Source organism: Mirounga angustirostris, unplaced genomic scaffold, assembly GCF_029215605.1.
Source record: "Mirounga angustirostris isolate CCGP_5_RB_7025 unplaced genomic scaffold, mMirAng1.0.hap1 SCAF_10, whole genome shotgun sequence".
NCBI classification, from domain to species: domain Eukaryota; kingdom Metazoa; phylum Chordata; class Mammalia; order Carnivora; family Phocidae; genus Mirounga; species Mirounga angustirostris.
In genome coordinates this window covers 51915566-51933188 of record NW_026991718.1, presented here as the reverse complement: position 1 = coordinate 51933188, position 17623 = coordinate 51915566, and the positions used below count along the sequence as shown (strand labels likewise).

General features: G+C 42.3%; 1 protein-coding gene across 7 annotated transcripts in view; it reads left to right on the top strand.

The window, feature by feature from the left end:
• Window positions 1-17623, top strand: part of MXD1 (MAX dimerization protein 1) — a 34287-nt gene that overhangs the window by 14023 nt on the left and 2641 nt on the right. For all 7 annotated transcript variants that reach the window (XR_010405642.1, XR_006792499.2, XM_064572390.1 and 4 more), the window contains exons 3-5: window positions 913-942; window positions 15492-15606; window positions 17316-17475. Coding sequence is in view for 5 of the 7 variants with exons in the window: in XM_064572390.1 (XP_064428460.1) it covers window positions 913-942; window positions 15492-15606; window positions 17316-17475 (305 nt within the window). In the remaining 2 variants the exon portion in view is untranslated. The remainder of the gene's footprint in view (window positions 1-912; window positions 943-15491; window positions 15607-17315; window positions 17476-17623) is intronic.

Genomic DNA, 17623 nt, shown 5'->3' with positions numbered 1-17623 from the left:
CTGTCCATAAATTCTTAGACCAGACCTTATATTCAAGGTCAGCTATAAACACTTTAATAATAGGATTTCACATCCACCATAGCTTTCGTCCAAGGCTCTCTAATAACTTTTACAGTTGCTACCTCCTTGATCTATGTGTGTTCAGTAGATAATTGACAATAATTTTTACTCCCATTTTACAGAGGGGTTAAACCAAGGACAAGATGGTAAAGAATTTTATTCTACAGTACCAGTTGTTGGCAAAGCTAGACTTCACATTTCACCCTCACTGTGGCTTTCACCAGTCTGTATCGTCTTTATGTTGAGCTAAGTTTTAGAAGCCCCTTCCTGAAATCATTTGGGAGCTGTTCACCAGTAGCGTTTTGCAGGAGGTTGTACATGATCAAATAATTACGTCAGGGAGTAGAAAGATTGAGGGGAAAAAGGATTATTTTTATCCACTTAAAATTGTATCCTATTGTTAAGCAACTTAGCATAAAATTTTGGCATATCTACTACACCTAGAAAAAACTGCAGGACTAGGAGGAGGTGCCACCTCCACTCTTCTACCCTCAGCCTGAAGAAAGCTTTGGTGTTCTATAACCTGAATTCACATCACATGGCACAGCTGTTTTTCTCATTGTATAAATAGGCCCCTTTTATTTCCTTTCTTCAAATGGATTACATTTCCACTAGGGATTGCATGTCTCTTAAGTTTGTCACTTCTCCTTGAACTCTATTTTACATATTTACATTTACCTAACTCCTCAAAGGAACTGATTTCTTTAGCAGATCCCACTGAGTTTTTCCTCCCTTTCTGTTTTCTCTCCTACCAACTTAGGAGAGAAAGAAGTTAAAGTAATTGTATTGGTGCTGAAATAGTTCTTTAAGACAAGAAGAATCTTACTGTTTTCTTATTGTTCCCTCTTTCAGATCAACTCACAATGAAATGGAGAAGAATAGGTGAGTTGGGGATTTTGGGGGTGGGTTGGGGGTCCTTTTGATGTAGTCCCTGATCTTAGAGACTTGAATGCTTTTCGTGGGCTCTTTCCACAAGTAACACCTGATGTAAGAGTTTCCTCAGGCCGACTAAGCAGCACTGCCCCTAAATCACTCAGGTAGATAAAGGGCTTGCAGGTTCCAGAAACCACACCCCCAACCCTCACTCTTGCAACCCACTCCTCCTAAGGAGGGCCTTCCTGGGTGACTGTTTCACAGGCCAAAGCAGTTTAGGTCATGAGCAGTGTTTCCACAAATAGTGTTTTTAAAAAAAATTACATGCTACTGAATATAATTGGTAGTTCTGTCTTAAATCATGTACACACCCAGATATATATAAATACACATACATATGTGTATTTACAGTTTACTTGTGAAGATTCTCAAAAATCAGGCAAATATATGCATAGCACAAATTGGAGATGGTGATTCACTAGAGGAGGTCTGCCACCCACCCTGGGATCCATCTGGCTTCCTGAGTTGATCTCTATCACCTGGATTGCCTCTTGCTGTTTGTTTAAATCTTTATTTTCTAAATCTGGTTTGCCCCTCCTTCAGCGATGTAGCCTAGTGGTTCTTGACTCTGGTTGTACATTAGAGTCACTTGCAAAGCTTTTATTTTAATGTTTTTTTTCAAAAATATTTTTGTATTACACACATGTATACATCTGAGGAGAAGGAACAGATTTTATTTCTGCCAATTTTATAAAATAACATACAAATCTTCAAATATATGAGAACAAATAATGTAATCAAGTCCTATGTGTCCATTACCCAGCTTCAACAATCAACATTTTGTTAATCTTGTATAATCAAAACAACCCCTCTGCATGGAGTATTTGAAAGCAAATCTTTTATCTCTAATAAAGACTTTTTAAAAAACAACCACTTTTACCATGGTGGGTGGGGGGTGGAAATAGTACTTCTTTGTGGAGCTTTAAAATAAAGAAAAAAAGAAACCAATGCCCAGACCTCACCCCTAGCAATTCTGATTTAATTGGTTTGGGTTGAGACTCTGCTCTAGTATTTTTTTAAAAGCTCCCCAGGTGATTCTTATGTGCTGCCAGGGCTGAGAACCATTGAACAAGCTTCATTCTGGTCTCCGAGCTCTCATCAATTTGAAATACGGGCTACCCATTCAGATTGAGTGGCTTTCTCGGTGCTCTGCATGAACAAGATGATGTGTAATGATGGTTCTGTAAATACATATGGTTATTTCATGCAAACCTTCTTTGAAGAGGGAGCCTGACTCTGAAAGTCAGGATCTGAATGACACTTTTCATCCGTGAAAGGGCAGACCTACTAGGAAGGAGAATGTTGGAACAGGGTGAACATTTAGCATGACTCCGCTGAGGAACTCTGTGTGTGCGTGCATGTGCCTCCCTGCACACGTGCTTCTCCCCATCCCTCTTCTTCCCTTTTACTTTCTCTGATTGTGACTGTGGTTGAAGTCAAAGCTTCATTTTTGTTTTAGGGATTTCCAGATCATGAATTGGGAACTCGAAAGTATCTTTTAAGGTGGAAAGGTAATCAGATGTGGCTTCTCTTTCTCATCTTTAGATTCTTAACTTTCTGCCTTTGGGGTGAACTGGGTAAACTGGGATTCTTTCTGCTGAAAAGTCTTCTAGTTCTTCTCCCGCACCTTACGTAGGCATTTATTTTTTTATTATTCCATTAGACACTCATTTTTGTTATTAAAATTTTACCCCTTCAGGCAAGGGCTCTTTGCACTTACTACAACTTTATGCCTTTTACCTCTGCAAGAATGCCACACAATGTCAGTTTTACCTTTTAGCAGTTCAGGGGTGTTTATTTTTGCCTACAGTGTCTCAAGAACTTGCACTCAGTACTAGGTATTAAACGAGTTCACACTGGGGGTATTAAATCAGAATGGTCCCCTTCCTAGAGAAATGTTGTCTAATGGGAAAGATGCAGAGACAGTCTGAATGAATATGCTATGGCTCAGATTGAGGTATACATGAGAGGCTATGGAGGCAAAGAATCTAGAAAACTGGATTTGGAGTCCCCACTGGGCAAGCTGCTTTTAATTCAGACTGCTTCCATGTGACCAGTCAACTTTTGCTCGCTGAAGAGTTATCTAGTTTCCTTATTGTCCTTTCTTTTTTGGAGTTCGGTCTTTTTTTTTTTTTTTTTTTTTTTTTTTTTTAAGATTTTATTTATTTATTTGAGAGAGAGAATGAGATAGAGCATGAGAGGGGGGAGGGTCAGAGGGAGAAGCAGACTCCCTGCTGAGCAGGGAGCCCAATGCGGGACTCGATCCCGGGACTCCAGGATCATGACCTGAGCCGAAGGCAGTTGCTTAACCAACTGAGCCACCCAGGCACCCCTGGAGTTCGGTCTTTTAAGGTCTTGATAATTCTTTCTCTAGTCCAGAGCATGTGAACAGAAAAGAGGGAAGTAAAGACTCAAATTTCTTAATTTAACCAAAATTGGTTGCTGCAGTCCAGGGGAGGGACTTAAAGTTGCCCAGCTCTTCTCCCCTTATGAGTGTAGATGCTTAAGAATCTTCGGGTTTTGAAGTCAGTTCAACAGCTGCTCTTGTAGTCTCCCTGGTTTTAGTAGTTGACGCCTATAAAACAATCCCACTTTGCTAAGTGCATATACACTTTAGCCATTTTTTACCTTAAAACATCACATCAAAAGATTGACATGGCTCTCAAAAAAACAAAAAAACAAAAACTTAGGGAAAGACCTTCTAACAATGGGAATTTGTTTTCCTCTTTGAGATTGCAGAGTTGATTATACTTGGGTTAGATTTTTAAACAGAAACCTTTTCTGTGGCACTTTAGAGATTCTGAGTAATTGGTGTTCGTTAGGACTCCACAAAGAGGACCATATACTCAACACTACCACTTTAATATTCTTGGTGTTGGTAGGAACATACCCCACCTCCACCATTCTAGAAGGCTTGTATTTTCCATTCTCTAGATGAGGCATTCATGGAGCACTGAAGATGCTGTGTCCTAGGTGCTGGGAATACAGAGCCTGATGAAGCCCAAGCCCCTGGGGTGAAGGATTCAGTTCATCATCATAGATAGGAGCATCTGTCACTCGGTCTGTGCTTCTCTGAACTGTAACTGGTCATTGTGGGTCTAGCCTCTTAAGGAAACACTTTGAGTGTGCAGTTTTTCTTTTTAAAACTAATTTTACAGGGATGCCTGGGTGGCTCAGTCAGCTAAGCGTTTGCCTTCGGCTCAGGTCATGATCCCAGGTCCTGGGATCAAGTCCTGCCTCAGGCTCTCCTCTCAGGGGCAAGTCTGCTTCTCCCTCTCCCTCTGTGATCTCTCTCACTTTTGCTCTCTCTCACTCTCAAATAAATAAAATCTTTAAAACAAAAAACCAACTAATCTTACAGAAAATCTTGAGAAATATAGAAAGTCTTTCTAAAAACAATTTAAATCATCCATAATTCTAGCTGCCAGAGGACAGCAGTGGAACTTTGAAGTGTATCTCCACAGTTGTTTTTGGAAAATAAAAGTATAGTTTAGTGTAGAAAATTGGGAAGTTCCAAAAAGCACAAAAAAATATAAAAATCACCTGTAATAGATCTTGCAGCAGTAACAGCTGCTAACATTCCTGCTAAGTTCTGTATCCATCTAGACTTTTGTGCATACTTTTTTTAAGTCAACATGGGATCATAGAGTAAATAATTTCTATCTTCGGGGTGCCTAGGTGGCTCAGTCAGTTAAGCATCTGCCTTCGGCTCAGGTCCTGATCCCAGGATCCTGGGATTGAGTCCCACATTGGGCTCCCTGCTCGGCAGGAAGCCTGCTTCTCCCCCTCCCGCTTCCCCTGCTTGTGTTCTTGCTCTCGCTGTCTCTCTCTGTCAAATAAAATCTTTAAAAATAATAATTTCTATCTTCTCAAGCTACATTATGAATATTTTCCCATGTCCTTAAGTCTACTTTTCTAACATTACTTTTAGTGAATACCCTGTAGTATCTCATATGGATGTGCTGTAACTCATATAACCAATCCCGTTTTAGGTTCTTCCCGGTATTTGGCTAATATAAACAATACTTCCTTAAACTACCTTGTAGATAAATCTCTGTCCAACACCATAATTATATCCTTAGGGTAAATTTATAGTTGTGGAAATAATGATATACACATTGTGGTTTTCGATGTTGACTACTGGATTGCCCACCTGGCAGGTTACAGGTCTTACACTTAACAAGGTGTTAGTATAATCTAAGACCTTCATGAATTTGATACATAAAAAACAAAAGCCGACAACTTGTTTTAATTTGCATTTTTTACATTACTAGCACAGTCAAATAATTTTCTTTTCTTTGTGTGTTTGTATTGCCTGTTAATAATCTCTGCCCAATTTTCTACTCAGGCGTTTGTTTTTTTTCCTTATTTTGAAAAGATGATATAATATGAAGGATATATATGAAAGAGATCACCCCTTTGAGTATCATATTATTGTCCAGTTTATCATTTCCTTTAAGAGAGTCCATTTTCTCTCACTGTTTGAACTTGCTGCTTCTATTGTATATTAAATTCTTGTTTGGGGCGCCTGGGTGGCTCAGTCGTTAAGCGTCTGCCTTCGGCTCAGGTCATGGTCCCAGGGTCCTGGGATCGAGCCCTGCGTCGGGCTCCCTGTTCGGCGGGAAGCCTGCTTCTCCTTCTCCCTCTCCCACTCCCCCTGCTTGTGTTCCCTCTCTCGCTGTGTCTCTCTCTGTCAAATAAATCAATAAAATCTTTAAAAAAAAAAATTCTTATTCATGGCTAAGTCTGTTTCTAGACTGGTTCTTCTATTCCACTGCTCATCTGCTCTGCTTTTCCTGTGCCAGTGAATATTGTTTCGGTCATTGAGGTTTTATCATGCACTTCAAGATCTGGTAAAGCAAATCCCTACTCCTCCCTTCTCCTTTTTTTTTTTTTTTTCCATATTAGCTATTTTCACTAGTTTATTTTTCCCTATGAATTGTATAGTCCATCCATTTCCCCAACCTCCAAATCCTTTTGGGATTTTCAAAATCAAAATTTAAGAATTTCAATATAAATTAACCTTTAAAAGTTCACATTCGCGTCTAATCTCTTTCCATCCAGGATTTGGTATGTGACTTTATTTATTCAGATCAGTTTTCTGTCTCTAAAGTTTTATAGTATTTCCCCGTGCATCTTGTATATTTCTTTTAAAAGGTATTCCTGCATTTAAAAATGTTTAAATCACGGGCGCCTGGGTGGCTCAGTTGATTAAGCGACTGCCTTCAGCTCAGGTCATGATCCTGGAGTCCCGGGATCGAGTCCCGCATCGGGCTCCTTGCTCAGCGAGGAGTCTGCTTCTCCCTCTGACCCTCTCCCCCTCATGCTCTCTCTCTCTCAAATAAATAAATAAAATCTTTTAAAAAAAATGTTTAAATCACTATTGTATTCCCATCGTAATTACTAATTTTTGTTGGAATAGAGGAAATTTTTGAATCTTGTTGTTATATGGCTTTGTTGATGATAATTCTACTATTTTCCTTCTCTTAGCTGGGAATTCCTCTGGTCTGAATGCCTTTCAGTAGCACTTCAGCAAATGGAGACTGACTGCATATAAGCTGCAGCCAGTGGGTCAGGAGTCAGGTGCTAGAATGGACTTTTTTTCAAAAGAAGGCTCTGGCATCTTCTTTAATAATAGACACTCGTTTTTCTGGAATGGTACATATGCAGGCCTTGCTGGAATTAGGCAGCTGGTCTAGAGAGATTACCTCTGCTAGAGTCTTCTGACCCCATGACAAAAGATTTTTGTGTGTGCTCTGTGAGGAGGACTCAGCAGCCTGATCTAAGCTATTATTTTCATTTGGTTTAACAGTATTTCAGTGGCATCTGGTCTGGTATGAGAAACCACTGCAGTCAGGTCTCTTCTGGCAGGATATTCTAATTTATTGCGGGTCCCTATTGTTATATTGGCTTTTCAAATGGCCAAGCTCCTTCTGTCAGAAGAGGGTAGGGGCATAACTTTTGCACTGGGCCCGAGTTGTGGTAGGCATTGCACCACTCTTACTGTTTCTGAACTTTCTTGACCACATTCAGATTTCACTCTAGGGTGTTGTAACAAATCCGCATTGCTTTGTTGCCACATGGGGCTTAGGGCATGGCCTGGTTATTACAAAGGGATGTAGTTATCAGTGTGCAAATCTGGCCAACATTGATGGTGTGGAAGAACATCCAGATTTGTACCGCTAGAATCTATCTTTCTTGGACTACACCTCTTGGATAGATGGCATCTGCCCTTGGAAAAACTTGGAGAAAAGACATTTGCTGCTTATTCAACTAATTTCCTGTCCCTACTGGAGCAGTGGGGGCACTGCCTGACTTTTTGTCATAGACATTAATAGTCAAAGGGTAAGAAAGCTAGCAAGTACCAACCGTAAGATGTATTGTGTACATTTTTAAAATTGGGCTCTAGAAAGGAAATATTAATGAATATACTATGTATTTCATACTTTTAGTAGAGAAGTGATCTTATAACTTCAGAATATAGCCACCGTGAATTGCTATTTATGCCTTGTTCACGGAGTGACCTGTTCCCATACAGCTGGCATATAGAACTGCCTCTGTATTTTTTTATAAAGATTACTATCACAATTATCAAAAATCTTCAAAACCTTCCGAGGTTCCAGTTAAGTTGGTAGTAATGATGCATCTGGCAATTATTTATAAAGGGATCATTTTAGGGAAAGGAGGAGAGTACATTTTTCCTCAAAGCATGACTTGTAGTCTTCACCTGGACCTTTTGTTTAACCCGGTAATGCTCTGTTGTCAACCCCAAATCTAGAGAAAGTATCTCTTGTGACCTGTAATCACTATTAGGGAGTAAATTTTGACCCCATGAGATGATTTGTTTCTTCTTACTCACTATACCAAACCTGTTTTTCTCACTATACAGCTCATACATATCTGAAATCTTTATTAAACCTCCAATTATCCTATAGAATTTATGAAGCTATTTAATTGGCTAAATCTGTGCCCACACAAAGCTAGGAAATAAGAACTTTAGAGTTAAATAGGCTATTGTTTATTGTTTGCTTTTTTTCTTCTTTAGTGAAGAATCTGAAGCCCAGTTTTAATGAGAAGTAGTACTCCGGTCCCATGTATCATGTTTGTTAGGTAGGGCTTTTCTCAAAGAGAAGGGACATGGATTGCCTAGATACCAGATTCTACTCTCAGGTCAGCATCTGCAAATGTATTATTATTTCTAGGCTCCAGTGGGTTAACACAAAATGGAAGTCTTGGTCTTTCCCATTACTTGGTAATGAAAGAACAGTTGGATATATAGGAAGTGTGCTGTGTGTGAATGAATGAAGAAATGAATGTGATCTATTTGGAAAGGGAAAAAGCAGGTTCTGATGGTCTATGGAAGCTTGACAACCTTTTAAGTCAAACAAGATATGGGTGAGGGAAAAGAAAGAATAGGTTTGGTAGAGGGCAAAGGGGAGCCTGTTCTAGAACTTTTAGTGAGGGCTGCTATTTGTCATAGTCTGAAGGCAGCTCAGATCAGTAATTTGCCATAATTTGTTGATGTTTGATCTCCGACTAAATTTTAAGAAGCTCCAGGGCAGGGACTTGATCTAACGCGACAATGTGTCCCAGCACCGATGAAAGTGGCAGCGCACAGTAATCTCTCGGAAAGTGAATGAGAGCCAAGTGCATGGTTCTGGATTTCCACCTGTGAATTTAACTCCTTCTCTACCCCCTTCACTGGCCGCCATCCTGTACGCTCTGCTCGGACCTTCTAACTCTTCTTTGCGTCCTGTCCTACACTCTACTGTGAGAGCGTTCAGTTATACCTCCAGTTAAAAAAAAGTAATCTGACAGCAGTGCCTTCCTCCTAACAGACACGCACATGTGCCCGGTTGGATACCATTCCCACTCGTTGGCCACGTTTGGGCAGGAAGAACTTTTGGGGTAACCTAGCAAATTCAGGAGCACTGGCTGCAGATGGCACAGTCTACCTATGGTCTTAACTCTTTTCCCAGTTTATTCTCCAGTTGACAAATCTGCTGGCCGGAGAGGGAGAGAGACATGGATAGACTCGAGGGAGCTTAAGTCTGGAGGCAGAAATAAAAAGAGCAGCATTCAGAACTGTCTTAAGAGCACGCTGGCTAGCCCAGGTGCCTTCTGTCGGTGCCCAGGGCTCTGGTAGGAGGTATGCCTCCAGCAGCCTAGAGCCTCTTCATTAATGACTTCCGTTCGCTTGGATATTTAGTTTTCCATAATTCATGGCTGACAAGACTTAAGGAAAACTAACAACAGAACAGTGTGGTATCAAAACATATATTTAAATCTTTAATATATTTGGAATTTATTTTGATGTTAGTCTTCCCACTCCTCTATTTTCCGAACAATCCATGCTTTTCCCAAGGATTTGTAGTGTTACCTCTGTTATATGTTAAATTCATACCTATTCTTCAGTCCATTTCTGGGAATTTTTTATTCTGTTCCCTTGATTTATCCGCCCATTCCTCTATTAGTGTATACTGTTTTTTAATAAAGCTTTATAATACAATTTATCTGGTATAGCACATTCCTCCTCATTCTTCTTTCTCAAAAATCTGGCAATCCCTTATACATGTATTCTTCTAGATGGAATTTAGACTAATTTCCCAGCATTAAGAAGAACACTTGGGATTTTTTTCCCCCTGGAATTATGTTAAATTTGTAGACAAACTTGGGTAACATTGGCATCTTTGCTTTTAGGTTTCATGTCTAGGAAGGTGCTACTTTTTTCCATTTATTCAGATTTTCTTGTCTCTCAGCAAAGTTTTATAGTTTTCTTCCTAGAGATCCTTCCTAAGCTGTTTTAAGTTTATTCCTAAATATGCTCTCCTTTCTTCTTGCTGTTGTATGGGAGAGATTTTCGGTGCTTTGGATATAGATAGCACATCCAGAGATGTGCGTGGACTTCCAAGGTCAGTCTTTGCCCCCGTATTTTCCTTGGGCTGTTTGCAGTGCAGCTGCAGCAGGGAGAGTCGGGTGCTCTTCAGATGCTCCCCTCCCAGGCTTGGACTCCCTTCGACCCAAGACTCTACATGATGTGTGGCCAAGAAGGAGTCTTCTCTTATACATGCATTCGCTTTATAAGATCCTTGCTAATTTTTTGAATTTTTTTTAATTCCAGTACAATTAACATAGTGTAATATTAGTTTCAGGTGTATAATACACTGATTCAGCACTTCCACACATTGCCCAGTGTTTGTCCCAAGTGCCCTCCTTAATCCCCGTCACCTATTTCCCCCATCTCCCTACCCACCTCCCCTCTGGTAACCATAGGTTTGTTCTCTATAGTTAAGAGACTGGTTCTTGGTTTGCCTCTTTTTTTTTTTTTCTTTGCTCATTTGTTTAAATTCCACATGTGAATGAAATCATACAGTATTTGTCTTCCTCTGACTTATTTCACTTAGCATTATACTTTCTAGTTCCATCCATGTCATTGCATGCAAATGGCAAGATTTCATTCTTATGGCTGAATAATACTATGTTGTGTATGTATTTATACCACATCTTCTTTACCCATTCATCTACCCATGGACACTTGAGCTGCTTCCATACTTTGGCTGTTGTAGATAATGCTGCTTATAAACACAGGGGTGCGTGTATCCCTTTGAATTAGTGTTTAGTTGTTTTGCTCTAGTAGTGTGATTACTGGATAGTAGGGTAGCTCTATTTTTAACTTCTTGAGGAACCTCCATACTGTTTTCCACAGTGACTACACCAGTTTGCATTCCCACCAACAGTGTAAGAGTGTTCCTTTTTCTCCACATCCTTGCCCCCACTTGTTTGTGTTTTTGATTTTAGCCATTCTGACAGATATGAGGTGGTATCTCATTGTAGTTTTGATTTGCATTTCCCTGATGATGAGTGATGTTGAGCATCTTTTCATGTGTCTGTTGGCCATCTGTAGGTTTTCCCTGGAGAAATGTCCATTCATGTCTTCTGCCCATTTTTAAATGGATTATATTTTGGGGGCGTTGTTGTATCAGTTCTTTATATATTTTGGGTACTAGCCCTTTATTGGATATGGCATTTGCAAATATCTTCTTCCATTCAGTAGGTTGCCTTTTAGATTTGTTGATGGTCTCCTTCACTGTCCTTGATTTTTTTTTAATGTAAAAATAGTATCTTTAGCATAAGCAAGATCTGTATTGCCATAGAAAATAGGTTACGTTTTCCATTAAATTTCTTTAATGACAGAAGATAAGTGTTTCCTTTAAGGAAGAATTGGATTTTACCAGATAGCTTCTATCTACCTAGTGAGACACTTTTGAGCTTCCTATTGATTTTATTTTTTTCTTTTTTTAAAGATTTTATTTATTTATTTGACAGCGAGAGAGGGAACACAAGCAGGGGGAGTGGGAGAGGGAGAAGCAGGCTTCCCGTGGAGCAGGGAGCCTGATGCGGTGCTCGATCCCAGAATCCTGGGATCATGACCTGAGCTGAAGGCAGACACTTAACGACTGAGCCACCCAGGCGCCCTGAGTTTCCTGTTGATTTTCAAAGGAATATTATAGTGTTATACAAATTGTTCCCAGTAATTATCGGTCACAGAAGAAACTAGAAAGAACAACAGCTGCCGTGTAAGAGCGCACTCCTGTCAGATCCTGGCCAGGGGCTTCCATTCCTTGTCCCAGTTAATACACCGGCCCTGTCGGGCGTGGTGTTCCTGTCTGCTGCTGAGAAAGCTGATGCCACGTGGAGTTAAGTGATCAGCTCAAGGTCACACAGGAAGTAAGTGGCAAAGCCAGGGTCCCAAACCTTTGCTCTTACATACCATGCTAACATTTGGTTGTATGGTGACAGACAGATTCAGACTATTAAAAGAACTAAAAACAAAATTTGAGATCCTTTTCAAAACCTTACTGAAGAAAAACTGTAGTTTGTATCTAATTTAGTTATCCCTAGTTATAGGGCACACTTGATTCTGAGCATTACTGATTATAGCTCAGATCAAAGATTGGTCTCTTTATGCTACTATAGACCAAAGGTGTATCTGTCCATTCAGAATAATTAAAGCAATATTTCTGAAGAGTCAGCACAGAAAGTTTGTCAAGGTTCATGACCTAGGTACAAAGCAGTTGGATCAGCACAAACAGAAGAGGCAGTTGGGAGCAGGAAGGAGCCAGGGTTTGGCACAAGCCCCTTCTGCTGGGGGTGGGGAGCAGGGAGGCAGCTCTTGGCAACAGGATGACTGGCTGAAGAAGATGGGCTGGGAGGAGGTCTAAGTAGGGGTCAGACTGGGCTATTGAGTGGCTTCCTTTTAAGTACATGTGGCAAAACCTCTATTGGTTCCCCAAGGGGAAGTTAGACCTATTTCAGAACAGGACACTGATCCCCTCCTTGACCAGAGCCCTGGGCAGGGGAATAGTCAGGACTGGGGAGGAAGAGCTGAGATGGGTGCTTGTGTTACTTGCTCTGGATCTCGTGCTTCATGGGTGCTCTCAAGGCTGGCTGAGGGGTTGCAGATCCAGGGTGCAGTGTGCCTCTGTGTGTGTGTGTGTGTGTCAGGGTTGAGGAGCCTCAGAGGGAGCTTTTACAGAGGAGTCTGTTTGCTTGTTTATCTGGTTCAGGAGTCGAATTTCACTATTACATGACAGAACCGAGCCTGCTCTGTAGACCTCACCCCTCCCCTGTGGTTGGCCTAGGTGCCAGCCTGGGGATGTCTGCAGGTGGGCAGGGCAGCCAGTGGGCTGAGCAGTGAGGTGCTAGAGGAGGCCAAGACAGGCACTACCAAAGACAGAAGTTGGCTTTGGATCTCGACAAAAATCCAGAAAAGCTCTGGTCGTACTTTCATAGAACCAGGCCAAAAAAACACTGAATGAACATGTATTATCCTTAGCTTGAATTAGTCAAATGGCTTATTTCTGGTTTCACAACTGGAAGTCTTCTTTGGAAGAACCCACATTTGGGTAGTGAGAATTATACTTTCTGGGCTAGACTCCCTGTACAACTAGAAATGACGATGCATGGAAAGATGACTATTATATTTTTATCAGTAGACAAACTTCCTAAAAAATTTACGTACTCATATTTGTAGATAAACCCACATCATAAAATGACTAATAGGACACTGTTCTGAATCATGCAGTCTTTGCAGATAACAAGCTGAAAAATGTCTACGTCTAATTTTTGAACCTTTTTTCCTAACTTGACAGTTTGTCTATAAACTTTGGGAGAAATAATTTGGATAACTGCATAAGTGACTATACTTTCTCATGGTGTTTCTAATATCTATTTTCATGACTCTTCTTGAATATTATTATCCGAGGTGAACAGGTACATTTTACACACAGTTTTTCCTCCTGTAGTAGTAGGAGGAGCAAACCTCTAATGGGAGCCTTTGCTTGTGACCATTCCACATGGACAGGGTTTCAGGGCAAGTGGAAGTCTTGTCAAAGAGTAAGGCATTTTTGGGCGCCTGAGTGGCTCAGTTGGTTAAGCGACTGCCTTCGGCTCAGGTCATGATCCTGGAGTCCCGGGATCGAGTCCCGCATCGGGCTCCCTGCTCGGCAGGGAGTCTGCTTCTCCCTCTGACCCTCCTCCCTCTCATGCTCTCTGTCTCTCATTCTCTCTGTCTCAAATAAATAAATAAAATCTTTAAAAAAAAAAAAGAGTAAGGCATTTTTGTACCATTAAATCTTCCTAGCTCAAGAGCAATTGCTGTATTCTTCAAGTTTGTCAAGGCTTAGAGGGCCCTCAGAGAGTCTAGGACAGCTCCTTCGAGAGCTAGACAAGGAAGGAGGCTTGGAAGCGGAGGCGGCAGGGGGCTCGGAAGGATGTCTAATGCACCACTTGTTAGATCTGCCTTGGAGGAACATCCCGAAGTCTTGATATGAAAGGTGTGAATGGACTTCCTTGGTCATTATCATACATATGGACCTCTTGGAGCTTTCTGAAGCAGTTTTCTTCTTTTAGTTCCAACTTTTGCTAATACAGTCAAAATTTTAAGGGGAGCGGAGGGCAAATTAAGCTTTATGGTTGTCTCCTGGCTCCCGGGAACTCTGCTCCAGGTGGTTGTGTGTGGGCTGTGGGCATGTGTCTAAAACCCCAGGAGCCTAAGCACTGTTGAAGGTGCAGAGGTGGAGTAGAGATGGACTGTGTCCTCCAGAAGCTCACTGTCTAGCTGAATAGTGACATGACCCACTCAGACATTTATTAAGGGGGGGAGGGGCACCGTAGTAAGTGGCAGTCCAACTTTCTGAGGAGTTTGCAATGAATGAGTGGTTAAGTAGCAAATACCAAACAATTCAGGCAGAACCGTGAACTTCCCATTGACTAGTATAAACCATTAAGTGCTCAGAAAGTGGAGGAATCACTGTGGGTTGGAATGGCCTGTGAAGGCTTTCAGGACGTGCTGGGCTGAGGCAAAAACTCTGATTTCTGGCTGTTTCTCCCATTCACGGGATCTGCTAGGTTCTCGAATAAAGCACAAAGAAAAGAAGTGTTAATTTCCAAAACTTTAGGGACTCCGGTCAGTCTGTGACTAAAGGTTCTCTCTTGAGTGGCTCACTGCAGCTTCTGCTTCCTCTGGCCTTTCTCCCTTCCTGCCCCGTCCCACTGTACCTCTGTACACCCTTCAAGGCCTACATGTGGTTATCTCTAGCTGTTCTGCATGCTTGTGTGGTGTAGCAATGCTGATGATGTGCTTTTTCCTTATTTTTAAAAAAATCTACTTTTTGAATAGCAGTTTACATAGTTGAAAAACCAAAAGATATGTCATTCCGTAAAAATTCACTCCCTTTCCTTATCCTTGCCTATGCCCTGACTTCTCTCTCCATGCGGTTGTTATTACTTTCTTATTGTTCAAGATTTTTTGTCCATATAAGAAAACATAATTACTTTTCCTCCGTTTTGTCCAAAGATGGCATGTTGTATGCATGGTTTGATATCTTGCTTTTCTTCATTTCACAATATAGCTGAGAGTTCTTTCCTAGTAGTAAATAGAGCACATCCTGGTTCTTTTCTTCGCTGCATAGTATTCCACTGCATAGATACATGATAATTTATTTAATCAGCTCCCTGTTGTTGGTGACTTGGGTGGTTTTGATCTTTGCTATTTTAAAGCAAGCTATAATGAATAACCATGCAGGTCATTCACATGTGTAAATACTACATACAGCAGTGTGCTGGTTCTAGTGGTCCGTGGATGGGAAAAGAGGAAGTAGGGGTTGAAAGGATTCAAACCCTGGCACGTTCTGTCAGGTCACATCATAACCCAGAAACCTGGCAATAACCTGATAAATATGCCTAATAATAGTAGATATTAGTCCCTGCCCTAACACCTATTTTAGAAAGAGACTTGAGAAAACCCCAGTTTGGGCTTCTCCATGGCTTTCACCAGAGTTGTCTAATTTCCAAAGCTGTTTATTTGGCCAGAGGTCATTGGTGGCATTTGCCATTACTGGGCCTGGGCAGCTTCCTACTCTTTTAGAACTTGTTCTTCCAGAGTGCCTTCCGGCCCACTGTGAAATTCTTAGTGCTATGTGACCTTGTTTTTGTAGGCGGGCCCATCTTCGCTTGTGCCTGGAGAAGCTGAAGGGGCTAGTTCCGCTTGGGCCCGAATCGAACCGGCACACTACATTGAGTTTATTGACAAAAGCCAAATTACACATAAAGGTAAGTATATCCTTGGGATTCCTTTGTAGCTTTACCTGTCTAATAAGGGTTTGTCTGTTTATGAGGGACAGCAAATGTGTATCTCCAGGACAGTCCTTTCCTCTAGGGAATTCCTCCAACCTGTCTCTTAGATGATCTCTGGCATCCCAAACCCAACATGTCCAGAACCCAACTGAATATTCCTTACCCCTATGTAGAAGTGAAAAGGTTGTCCATTTATTAAGCCAGAAACTCCGGGTCATCCTTGCTAGCCCTTGCTCTGTAGCCATATATATCTAAGTCCTCTCCAAGACCTAAATATTTCACAGGCTCGCTCCCATTTCACCCACCATCATCTACTGCAGTGAACTCCTCAGAGGCCTCCCTGTATTCCTCTGGCCGCCTCTGAGCTAAGCTCTGTGCCTCCTAAGAATAATCCTTCCAAAGCTCAAGTCAACATGTCACCCTGTTTAAAATTCATCAGTGGCTCAGGACAGACTGTCAGCATGCCTGCCCCAGGCTGTGTGACCTGGCCCTCACCTGCCTGTACAGCAGCGTCTTGTGCCCTATGCCCTTTCAGCCCCTTGCACTTGTCATGCTCTTACCACAGGGCCTTTGTACGTGCTGTTCCCTCTGTTTGGTATGCTTTCCCTACCCTTCTTCACCTAGTTAACTTCTTGTCATCCTTTAGATCTCAACACAGGTATCACTAGCTCAGGGAAACTTTTGCTGACCTGCTTATATCCTTCCTGCCACAGATGGAGTTATTATTGGCTCTTTCTTTCTTAGCACTTATCACAGTTGTCATCTGACCATGGTTTGTGTGACTGTTTGGTTGTCTCCATTGTCAGAGGAGGGGACGAGGTCTTTATGCTCACCTTGTATCCCCAGCACCTCCCAGAGGGTCTGAAAGGGAGTCCGCTTGTAGCACGTAGCTTGAATAGCAAAAGGTGAGGCAGTGGAGTGGTATTCAGACTCCTGCGAGCCACAGCCAAAACTCACTAGTAATAATCCTTTAGTCATTACTGGACAAATGTCACTTTAATTATGGTTAGTGGCATGCATACATGACAATTCTGGAGGGAAAAAGAACCTTTGTTTAGGGCAACATAACCACAGTTAAACAGATTTATAAAAACAAGTGGTATTTGGAAAGGCGTTTAAGCTCTTGTGTTGGACAATTTGGAATCAGGACTTCAAAAGACTGATTGTTCCCTGCTACCAAACAGAAGTTGATTGAGATTTGGAATAACTCGATATAATTAGATATATATGTTGATATATGTTATAATGTTATATAATATATTGAACATATTAACTGTTGCTAATAATATATAATTAGATATATGTATGTTGATATCATTAGAACACGTAGCTGACGAGCCCTCCTTCTGCATGGCCCACGCCGGGCTCTAATTCAGAGAGTGGGGTTCAGGGTGTCACCACAGACCGGGGGGTGGGGGGCTGCTGGCTCTTCCCCGGCGTTTGAGGGGCCGAGCTCAGCCCCCAGAAGCCCTGTGACGGTGCAGGGAGCCGCAGCGAAGTCGGTGCTGCCGAGCCGGAGGCGGGAGGCCCCGGCCCCCGGCCCGCCCTGGGAGAAGTTAGACCACTGACCCCCAATGGCTTCTGAGGAAAACTGCCCTATTTCGCGGCTCGAGGGCAAGATGCAGAGTCCTCGGCAATTTTGAAATCGGCCTGCGGGCTCCAACAACTACCGCTCTGACTTGCAGAAACTTGAAGACTGTGACAGAAAAGCCATTCACCAAATAGACCAGCTCCAGCGAGAGCAGCGGCACCTGAAGCGGCAGCTGGAGAAGCTGGGCATCGAGAGGATACGGATGGACAGCATCGGCTCCGCCGTCTCCTCGGAGCGCTCGGACTCCGACCGGGGTGAGCGCCCGGCCCGCGCGCGTGCCTGTGCGTGCCTGCGTGCGCGTGCGTGCCTGCGTGCGTGCCGGCCTGTGCCTGCGTGCGCGTGCGTGCGTGCGCGCGCGTCCCCAGAGGCAGCGCCGGGGAGGAACGGAGACCCGTAACGAGC